This window comes from Cheilinus undulatus, linkage group 2 (assembly GCF_018320785.1).
Source record: "Cheilinus undulatus linkage group 2, ASM1832078v1, whole genome shotgun sequence".
In the NCBI taxonomy this organism is placed as follows: Eukaryota; Metazoa; Chordata; class Actinopteri; order Labriformes; family Labridae; genus Cheilinus; species Cheilinus undulatus.
The window spans coordinates 13,578,221-13,589,561 of NC_054866.1; the positions used below are offsets into that span (position 1 = coordinate 13,578,221).

The 11,341-nt window shown below is 36.6% G+C and overlaps 2 protein-coding genes across 2 annotated transcripts in view; both read left to right on the plus strand.

Moving 5' to 3' along the window:
• LOC121526192 (phosphatidylinositol transfer protein alpha isoform-like) overlaps nucleotides 1–2,984 on the plus strand; it is a 36,449-nt gene extending 33,465 nt beyond the window's left edge. The window contains exons 10-12 of the mRNA XM_041812636.1: nucleotides 703–825; nucleotides 2,070–2,139; nucleotides 2,238–2,984. Of these exons, the coding sequence (XP_041668570.1) occupies nucleotides 703–825; nucleotides 2,070–2,117 (171 nt within the window). The 3' untranslated portion in view covers nucleotides 2,118–2,139; nucleotides 2,238–2,984. The remainder of the gene's footprint in view (nucleotides 1–702; nucleotides 826–2,069; nucleotides 2,140–2,237) is intronic.
• Nucleotides 2,985–4,495: 1,511 nt separating this feature from the next.
• LOC121523908 lies at nucleotides 4,496–10,269 on the plus strand. Its single transcript, XM_041808978.1, has 3 exons — nucleotides 4,496–4,572; nucleotides 6,841–7,000; nucleotides 7,301–10,269. Exons 2-3 carry the CDS (start codon nucleotides 6,841–6,843, stop codon nucleotides 8,416–8,418), a joined length of 1,278 nt encoding a protein of 425 aa, XP_041664912.1. The 5' UTR covers nucleotides 4,496–4,572; the 3' UTR covers nucleotides 8,419–10,269.
• The last annotated feature ends 1,072 nt before the right edge of the window (nucleotides 10,270–11,341 follow it).

The window sequence follows — 11,341 nt, forward strand, 5'->3', positions numbered from 1 at the left end:
CAATCAGGGGAGAAGGACCTTGGTAAGAGAGTTGACCAAGAACCTGATAATCACTCTGACTGAACTCCAGAGATCCTATGAGGATATGGGACAAAGTTCCAGAGGGTCAATCACTGTGCTCTGTGGAAACTTCAGTGCAGCAAAAATGTCTTTGTAGTCTTCCCCAGATCTGTGCCTTATGCTGTGTCTGAGCTCTGCAGGGAGTTCATTTAGCCTCATGGCCTTTGGCCTTCTATAGAGAGGTGTTTATCTTTCCTAATCATGTCCAATCAATTTAATTCACCGCAGGTGGTCTCCAATCAAGGTGTAGAAACATCTCGGGAAAGATCAAGAGAAATGGGAGGAACCTGAGCTAGATTTAAGTGTTACAGCACAAATTCTGAATACTTGTGCCAATGTGATATTCAGTTTTTATTTTAATAAAATTGGCAAAATGTCTGAAATTATTTTTTACAGTTTGTCATTATTGGGTACTGAGTGTAGATTGATAAGAATAAAAATGTTTCTTACTGTAGCACCAGGCTGCAACATCAAAAAAGTGAATGGGGGTCTGAATGCTTTCTGAATGCGCTGTATAGTTGGATATACATTATGATTGATTTTATATTTCTCTACATAACTGCTGCCTAATCTTTCCTCTCCCTGTCTTTGACTGTTGTGTTGTCTGTCTGTTTTTCTGTTACACCTAATCTGTGTGTTCAGATGGAGAAACGCGTGTTCACCAACTTCCACAGACAGCTGTTCTGCTGGATGGACAAATGGTACGGGCTGACGATGGAGGACATTCGACGCATGGAAGACGAGACACAGAAGGAGCTGGATGAGGTGAGTGGCAACAGTTCACTGCATCACCACAGGGTGGAGCACTTTCACTACTGTGAAAGCTTTTTTTGTTGTCTTACATCAGCATCTGATGAGTAAAATTGGGACCAAGACAGTTTCAGAACTTTTTCCATCTAAAATCTAACCCGTAAGGAGACGAACCAAAATCTTTAAAGAGAAATTTAGATATATATTTTTGCATAAATTAGCACAACCCTTGACTAGCACTTAACTGACACAACTCTTGATTGCACAACAGCGTTCAGTTTTTTTGGATACGAGTCCGTCAGTGTAACCTTACTTGACTTGGTAAAATTTGCCCAATATTCCTCACATAAGCACTAAAAAATCTGTCAGATTGTGACAACATTTCCTGTGCACAGACCACTTCGGGTCACCCATGGTTTTTCAGCAGCTTATTTTCTTCTGGTGAAGTTATTCTTTTGAATATTTAAACATATGCATACTAGTGCATCTCCAAAAATTAGAATCTCATGAAAAAGTTCAATAGTTTTTGGAACTTGTTTCTGAAAGTGAAACCCATATATTATATAGACTCATTACACACAGAGTGAAGTATTTCAAGCCTTTATTTCTTGAAATGTTGATGATTATGGCTTACAGATAAGAAAACCCAAAATTCAGTGTCTCAAAAAATTAGAATATTACATAAGATCAATTAAAAAAAGGATATTTTCAACAGAAATGTCAGGCTTCTGAAAAGTATTGAAGGCAGAGAAATGAACATACTTTTCAGAAGCCTGACATTTCTGTTGAAAATAGCCTTTTTTTTTTAAATTAATCTTGTGGAATATTCTAATTTTTTGAGACACTGAATTTTGGGTTTTCTTATCTGTAAGCCATAATCATCAACATTTCAAGAAATAAAGGCTATAAATACTTCACTTGATGTGTAATAAGTTTATATAATCTATGAGTTTCACTTTCAGAAACAAGTGACAAAAAATATTGAACTTTTTTATGATATTGTAATTTTTTGAGATGCACTAGTATGTTGGATTGGTGTCATGTTAAAAGTGAAATTCCCATTCTTTTTCAGTTTAGATACCAGAAGGTTTTGTTCCAAATTGATATGTATCTGGAACTGTTCATAACCCCCTCTACCTTAATTAAAACCCCAGCTCCTGCTAAAGAAAAAAGCATGATGTTGTGTCTGTATGGTTGTGTCTAATAGAAAGAATATAAACTTTGTTCTTTTATAAATAATATGTACTTCTCTGTCATAGATGAGGGGGAAAGGTGAAGTCAGAGGCATGTGTTCTGAGGATAAATGATGTCAGCTGACTGCTGACTTCAGTGAGTATCAATCCATTGATTTTTACATTCTTCAAATGTAACAAAATGAATTGTCTCTTTTATTTTAACACTTTATTTCTTTTTTCTTCTTTGATTAGGAGGATTTGACTTCACTCAGCAAGCTCAGACTCCTCTTCATCAGTGGACACTGGACCAATAACAACTCGATAGGCGTAATCAGGAACAGCACACTTACATTCTAATAAAATCTGCTCTTAATAAGAGCTCATTGTTGTGTGTATTTATAGAGTACATTTGAATACAGCTATTCCAGCTTTTAGTGTTTTTTAAGAGACAGGAATGAAAGTTTGTGATTGGTTTTGCACTGTTCTTGCGTATGCCTATTTGGTCCTTGTACATTTTAATACTTTAGGGAAAAGGTGTGGGTTGTCTCTGAAAGAACCTTTTGGATACTGTGATCCTCCTTTGTAACAGTCTCACAGCTTTTGTTCTTAATTGTATTTTGTACACTCCAGTTTGTGGGATCAGTAATTGTAATTTTCATCATGGCAAAAAAAAAGCCAGGATGTTACTCTTTAAATAATTGACTAGATTCTGATTGTGCAACTATTGCTCTGTCATTTCTAATTCCTGTACCGTCCTGTGCTTGGAGTTATTTGATTAATACCATAACGATTCAAGGCCACAAGGCAAATGCTTTATTGAAAACTACTGAATATACTCCAGTGCAGGTATTTATTATATCAGTACAGTAATCTTATAAACTTTGTCTGGTAGCCCTTGATGATGCACTTCTCAGTTAAGAACAGTTGAAAAGCTGTGCTTGCATCATTGTGTTTTGTTCTTTGTTGATTAAATAAAATAATCTGGATTTAAATGTTCAATATGCAGAATTTTTGCTCTGAAATGTCTAAATTACATTGTGCAGAAAAAAGCAGACATCACTACAGGTCATTCAATGAAGTCTTTGCACTCAGAATTAAGTCTTTACATGGAGCTTATGTTATGTAGTTTGTTAGGTTGTGTTCTTTGTATTGTGCATGTGTTGAGAAAAGGCCTATTAGTGAGTGTGCACAACTTCATGTAACATGTATGCCTTACTCACCTTCAGGGACATTTGGGTTTCCAATCTCTGGTACTTTTGTTTGAGAGATCATGGCCTGGAAATATTAGGAGCCCCTTGCATAAAGGCGTGTGCTTGATGAAAACAAATGGTCGATTGGTGGTCATTCAGCAAGGGGTTAACTAGTGGTAAATAAGCAGCATAAACATGGGAGAAAAGGGGGTGAATATAGGGCTGAAAGTGGTTAATATGGTATTTAAAAGGAGTGAAACCGTCATCTGTAAGGGGTGAACTTGTGGTAAACAAGTGACTAAAAAATGGTCAGTAAGTGGTTAATTAGAGATAAAAAGTGGTAGTTAAGCAGTAAGTAAGTGGTTAATGAGGTGTCAAAAAGGATTGAAATGGTGGTCAACAAGGGGTAAACAAGAAGTTGATGGTAAAGAAACCAGTCAATGAGTGGCAGTTATAAAGATAAGGGGTCAATAAGTGGTCGGTACAAGAAAAAACACAAAAGGTTAATTTATGATTTTTACGTATCAAATAAGCTGATTAGAGGTGGTCAACTCGAAAAAAAGGTTTTATCAAAGTTTTCAAAAAGCCATGAGAAAACACCCACACTGATGTTCAGTGAAGCAGCAGCACCCTCTGCTGCTCATAAAGAGAAGTTGGGGAGGAAAAAAAAACATTTTATAGCACCTGTAATCACAGGCAGTCTTCCATCAATTTACTAACCTGACCTGACCTGCTTTGCTGCAGAGATCGGACGACATCGAGCGCCATAGCTCACAAAAATCAAGAAATATAAGAATTTTGTTTCTTGTCAGTCCTGTCGGTCCGAAAAACAGCTCTTATCAGCCAATTACACACAACCGGGACCCTGATAATGCCTAAATGATACACAAAAGCTTAATGTTTGCCCCGCCCCCCATTTGAAAATGAATTCAAACTGAACTGTAAATCCCTGCAATCTATACTACAAATTGACTGATGATGTATGAGCTACATCACCATGAATTTATCATCCCTTAAATTGTTTCCCACCAAGTCATCATAACATATGGAAGGCCACCATTTGTATTTTATGTATTAATTTATTTATGTTTTATTCAGCCGTATTTAACTATATTAATTCCTTAATTTTCTTTGTATGTAATTTTATTAGGATTTATGTTTTTTGTTAATTTCTTGACTCCATTGTTTTTTTATTTCTACCCAGTACACGCTCTGTATTTCCATACAACTGATAACCACCCTGTTTGTTGTATTTTTATCTTTAACCATAGAAAAAAAAAATACTTACCGGAAGACACGTGACCTCTTTAGCGGAAGTTGGTTTTCTTCGTATATTTATTTCAAAAGCATCTGGCTGCAGACGATTTGTTGGACTTCCGTGGTGACAAAAAATTAAAGTAAGCGTGACCTTACCTTATTCTTATAACTGTAGTTTTACCGTCAGGTAATGTGAAATAGCTGCACGCGAGCTAATGTTATCGTTAAACTAACGTTTAAGAACGTACATAAGCGTATTGCAACAAACCAGCTCACGTTAGGTCCCGTTAAAGTTGATTCTGCTTTTATTTTTATTTTCTTTATTTAGCATATTAATGAACAAACAGGCAATTTGACAGTTGAACATATTACGTATCTCCAAAAAAAGCATGTTTAATAAAAACACAAACAAACATGTTTTAAAATAATGAATGGCATTAAAAACACTAAATAAGCACAATTTTGAATAAATACCTATACCTTATAGTCACACAATACATGAAAGTATAGCTAGCAATCAGATTAGAAAAATAAAAATAAACATAGATCGCAAGGGGTGCAGCTGATTTATAAACCAACAATTTCGTAGAGTCAGGGCCCTTCTGTTTCTGTCTTTTTCGAAGACAGAAATAAACATGGCATTTTTAAATGCATCAAAACTTGGTGTGACTTGGTAAAATCTACTTTTGTGGATATAGAATTTACCTGTATTAAAATATTACTGCACAAAAATTCAACCTCTTTGTCCTTTGTAAGATACCAAAAGATCAAACAAAACTAAAAATACAAATATCTAGTCCTTATTTTGACCAAGTCGAATTTTGAGAGCATCTGAGATAAAACATTTCTTTCAAGTGGGTGCTATTTAACCGTTTATCTGGATTCTCTGTCTTTTGATTTTTGGGGTGTTATCACTGTAAACATCTTTGCATACACTGACTTCAATGAGCCAACATTACCCGGTTCAGATAAAAATGTACACAAAGTCATACTTGATAAGGATGTATTGAGAGCTGTAGTGCCTTCTTCTTCAATAGATCCTTATTTCAGAAAAATATGATCAAGGTCAGAGGTAAGAGACAAAAATACAGTGCCTATAAAAAAGTATTCACACCCTTGGATGTTTTACCCTTTTATTGATTTTAATAAATCAAGCATGGTCAACACAATTTGGCTTTTTGACAAAAAAGCAAAACAACAACAACACAAAAAGCATATTTAGTATCAAAGTGAAAAAATGTCTATAAATTTATGTAAATTAAAAATATGGGAGTTCCAGCCAATTGGTGCAAATTGTCTCATAATTAGTGAAATAGGGATCACCTGAGTGCAATTAAAAGTTTCTCAAGTGATTGTAGTATAAAGGCACCTGTGTCTGGAAGGACCAGTCACTGCTTAATTAGTACCTATTCCTTGCTATGATTGCTCCATGAAGACAAAAGAACAATCCAAGCAACTTAGAGAAAAAGTTATTGAAAGTATGAGATGGACCCAAAAACATTTCCAAGGTTCCAAGTTATATCAAGACCAAAATGGTGCTTTTGGTCATCATATGAGATGCTATGATTGGTGGACATCAGACAATGTATATCGCCACAAACACAACATCCCTCTGTGAAATACGGCAGTAGCAGCATCATGCTGTGGGGATGCTTCTCAGCAGCAAGCCCTAGAAGGCTTGGAAAAGTAGAGAATAAATGGAATGCAGGAAAATCCCGGTGGACAATCTTATTCAGTCTGCAAGAGCTGCAACAGCTAGGGAGAATATTTATTTTCAAGCAAGACAATGACCTGAAGCATAAAGCGAAAGTTACCCAGAGATGGTTTAAAGACAACAAGGTGAATGCTCAGAAGTAGCCAAGCCAAAGCTCAGAGCTCAGTCCATAAGAGAATTGTTGGCTAGACTTGAAACAGACTGTTGATACCTGATCCCTGTGCAATCTCATGGAGCTTGAGCAGTTTTGCAAAGAAGGATGGACTAAAATTGCAGTGTCTAGATGTGCAAACCTGACTGAGACACAGACTTAGTGCTGTGGTTGCAGCCAAAGCTGCATCTACTAACTAAATACTGACGTGAAGGGTGTAAATATTTATCTAGTCACTTATTTTAGATTACATATTTTTATTTAATTGGCATTACTTTATAAAAATCTATTTTAACTTGGAGGTACTTTTTTTGTCTTTTGTCACAAAGCAAAATTATATTGATCACAATTAATTTATAAAATCAGTAAAGGTGTAAAGCATCCAAGGGGTGAATACCTTTTATTTGGACTGTATAATCTGATTAAATTTTGCCCTGAATCACATAGACGTTTGTCAGTTTGCATCACTAATCCATGTTCCCTAGTGAGTGATCTGTAAAGTTTTCCAGACATCAGTGTTGATTGACTTCTTCTTATTTTCAGATGCACCACTCCATAATTATTAAAGGGACCAGGCTGGGGCCCACGACCCCATCATCCTCTGAGTTTGGATGTCCTCTGTGTCCCAGATTCAGAACAGCAAAGGCAAGTGTGATTAAGAGACACCTGGAAAACCACGCCACAAATGGAGTACATTTTCACAGTACGTGTCGAGAAGTATCTGTTTAAGATTATCTACTTTGACATGTGAAAATAATGTTGAATGACATCTGTGTGTTTGCGTGTATGAGTTTGTCATATGTGTTCTGATGTTATATTGAGTTTCTTTGGGCCTGTGGATTCAGCGGACCCTCACTTTCAGCAATTTGTTGTGTTGTTTTACCTATTTAGATAGTTATGACTGTTTAAATTGAGGAAAAAAGTATATATTTTTATATGATATAAGGAATTTTTTGTTTCAGTTATGCTATCATGTTTTAAAGAAATTATTTTTCCTTTACAGATACAATAATCTGCAGATGCAACCAGACATGTCGAGATAGAGGTCATTTTCACTGTCCATTTTGTTTTAAAACAATGCAGCGCAAAGAGGACATGAAATTTCATGTGACTGGATGTCAAAAAAGGTGTGATATGGTGCAATCCACATCAGTGCCACCTTTTCTTAAAAGTGAACCATCCTCACCACAAGAACCTAAGTCAGTGACCCACCCTCCCTTATCAGCCCTGGAGGATTGTAGTCCACCATCAGTGAGTCTTGAACAGTCATACACACCGCTACCCTCAGCTTGTCCGTCACATTCAGGTACAACTTCAGAGCCTCCCGGGTCCTGTTCTTCTTCACCTGAGGAAGCAGTCATCTTTGCATCACAGACTGTGGAACCGCCATCAGCAAGGGTTGATCATTCATACACACTTCCACCCTCAGCTCGTCCATCACCAAGGGAGACCTGGATTACAGCTAGTCCCTCACCCTCAGAGATCTCTTTTCCAAGGGGGACCTGTATTTCAGCTTGTCTGCCACCTGCAGGTACAACTTTAGAACCTCCTGTGTCCCATTCTTCTTCACCTGAGGAAGCAGTCATAACTGCAGCACAGACAGCAAATACTGTGGAACTGCCATCTCTGATAGATGATCATTCATACACACGTCAACCCTCACCTTGTCCGTCACCTGAAGTTACAATCTCACTGCCTCCTGACACTGATTCGTCTTCACCTGAGGATGAAGTCACTTCTGCACCTAAGACAGCAAAAACTGCAGTACTGGCAGCTTCACATGTGAAGTGCCCTCACTGCCCCATGGTTCTGTACAAAAAGAATTTGGTTTTACATATACGAAGAAAACATGAGGGGCCAAAAGTCATTAGAGTAGCATCTTGCCGTAAACGTGCACATGTTGACAAAAGTCATGGCCAGAAAAACCCTTGTGGTTTCAGTATGCCAGTGCAACGTAAAACACTGGGCCAGCAACATGTAACAAACCCCGAAAGAGAGGATTGTCAGCAATCTCACTTGTTTGCTCTGTGGAGCGGCCTTTCTCACAGTACGTGTGATCATGTCCGCTCACTTCAGGAACCACTTCAACACAAAGGCTACAGAGCTTACACAACGATCTGATGAATGTAAGGATTCGTTCTAAACGATTATACCTGTGACAGAAGCCATCTACCTCACTGAGGCTCAAACACTTAAAGCTGAGGAGTCTGCGTTTTAGTTTCCAGTGGAAAATGGCAGTCTCCTCAGTCATGTGTATGAGTGTATGAGTGGGTTACATGACATGTTTTTTAGTTCCAAGTGTCAAACTTAAATAAATAAGAATTTAACTAATCAAAAATGTTTGAAAATGTACACTACATGATGCTGTAAGTGAAAATACTCTCCATTTACTTAACCTATCCTATTACACCAAACGTTATTTTTGTGTCAGTAGTGATCAAAAACATCTGCCCCAAAAATGGAAATCATGCAGTATGAAAGGATTTTGTGATATTTTGAGGGTCAGTTAATCTGAAATATTGGAAAGAGAGATTTGAGTTTGACCATAAAGTCAAACAAACTGGTGTTGTAGTGCTAGAGAACTGTCTTGGTCTTAAGACCATGTTCAGGCTGGACTAATGATGTCATTTTCAAATGGACTGTTTTAGATGAATCAATGTAGTAATATGACATAAAACAGCTGCTGTTACATCAATGATTTTTATACCTCTTTTTAAATCTATCCAAGTGCCTTATGTGTCAGACACCTGCATAACCTTAGGGCTTAACAAACCAGTCCATCTTATTTCTAGCCAGAAATACCTCTTAACACTTATTTACGGCCTCATTCACCAGACAGATCTAGACTCACATCTAATTTTCAGATCATTCCAGACTTGTCAGTGGCTTTTTTCATACATACAAGGATTTATTTTGGACAGTTAGTCAAACAAATTTAAGGGTTGAGTTTTTTGCATTGTGTTGCTTTGAAAACAGAGTTGCAGACGCCTTGTTTTTTGCAGTCAAATTTATTTTAAAGCAAACTAAAATTAAAGAGAGTGTGCTTTACTGTTCAACCTTGTTATGATTTTTTAAAAATTGTTTTTTTATGGTCTTGTCTCAGTTTCAACTCAGTCTTCACTCCCCAGAAGTCTTGGTCTTGGTGCACACAGGTCTTGGACATGCATGTCTTGGTCTCGGATAATGAGATCTTGACTAAAACACTCAAGTAAGCATCTCAAAAACACTAATGACATAAGGGTTGGCTGTCTGTTGTCACTACTGGTGTGATGCTGTCTCCATAAGAATGGCTTCTTCTATTTTGACGTAGCATGATGTAGCTCTGTGCTACCTTGTTACTGTATAGGTATACTGTTTGAATGCTAACATTTGACTCTGTAAAAACGAATATGAGGGCCGAATTTAAAATATTCAAGTAACTTCTTAGCTTTTTTCAGATAAGGGGCCTAACTTAATACTTCATGTTGCTATTTGGTCCACATAACATGCATCTGCGATTGTTTGGAGAATGCAATGATTGGGGAATTCTTTTCACTTTAATAAAGTACAAAGACAAGATGTTTTATGTTTACACTGATTAACTGATGCCCCTCTCATACCTAATCATGTTACCTATTTACCTGGCCACCTGTTGAATTTTCCAAAAGAGGTGATTTTTTTCAGCATTCCACAGCTTTTCTAGTCATTAGTTGCCTTTTGTCAACTTGTTTTATGTGTTTCAGCTATTAAATTCAGTTTGTGTATAATTACAAAAAGGTTTATCAACTTAATAAATATCCCTTCCACTTCAGATAACAATATGCTACCTTTCAAACTCAGATCTCTATAAACCAACGATTGTGACACCTTCTATTCTTGTCATTAAAGGGACCCAAGTTCAAAGTACATCTTTCTATCTGGTTCTTAGCACTAATAATTCCCAAGTTGGTGGCATTCTCTTTAACTGGAATGTAACACAACACCAATGAGCAATCTCTGATGGAGAGAGGTTTGCATTTCTTAATATAAAGATGAAGACCTGATGCGAAGATTGCAGAGATTCAGTACACAGGAGACTTGACTGTTAATAAAGTAAATAAATGTATTTTTTATTATGATGTGTGCTGCTGACCTCTTGGCCAGGTCACCCTTGTAAAAGAGATCTCGATCTCAATGGGAATTATCTGGTTAAATAAAGGTTAAATAAATAAAATAAAGTTATCTATTAACTGACCACTTCCACTTTCTTTTAGTTAGGGTTTTTGTTATATATGGGATCTTTAAGTTTGTTCTTTTATTAAAAATGTTTTTATGGATTTTGTGTCACTCAGTTGACATACATTTAAGAATTTAAAAAATATATATTTTGTCAGTTGTCTGATTCATGATAAAAATGATGATATAAAACTCAAGCAAGGATGAACAAATATAAAGCAGAAAGGAAAACAAGGGATAAACAAGTTTAAAAAAAAAAACCGAACAAAACAAAAATAATGGTCCCTTACATCACCCAACAGGGCATCCATACATATTCAACCTGCTGAACCCTTGAAGATATAAAGAATTATTTTCTAAACTTTATCAAACTCCCCTTTTTATTTATTTAAGCCAGAATATTTTCAAAGTTTGCAGTGTCCATCATAACATTATTCCATTCAGTGAGTCCTGAGGTCTCGTATTTTCCAGCCTTTATGAATACTGGTCTGCAAAATAAAGCCATTTAGTAGCATCCCAAACTGTGCTTTAGTGACACCTAGTGGTTAAAATGATTTATCACCAGGAAGACAGATGAGGGGATTCTGGTAGGAGCTTTCCTAGCACCTCTTTCCAGAAGGGAAGAACTACAGGGCACTCCTTACATTTCCAACATTCGCCCTCTTCTATCAAGCCCATCCTAAATAACTTTAGTGGAGTAAAGGAGTATATATATCATAGTCCCTATATCATTTTGTCATAAATAAATTTATTCCTAACATCTCATAAATATATTATATCTTCAGTCTATATTAGGCTGTTTGTCTGCCATACAGAGCATTTTCCTGGTGTGCTGACACACTATGGGGCA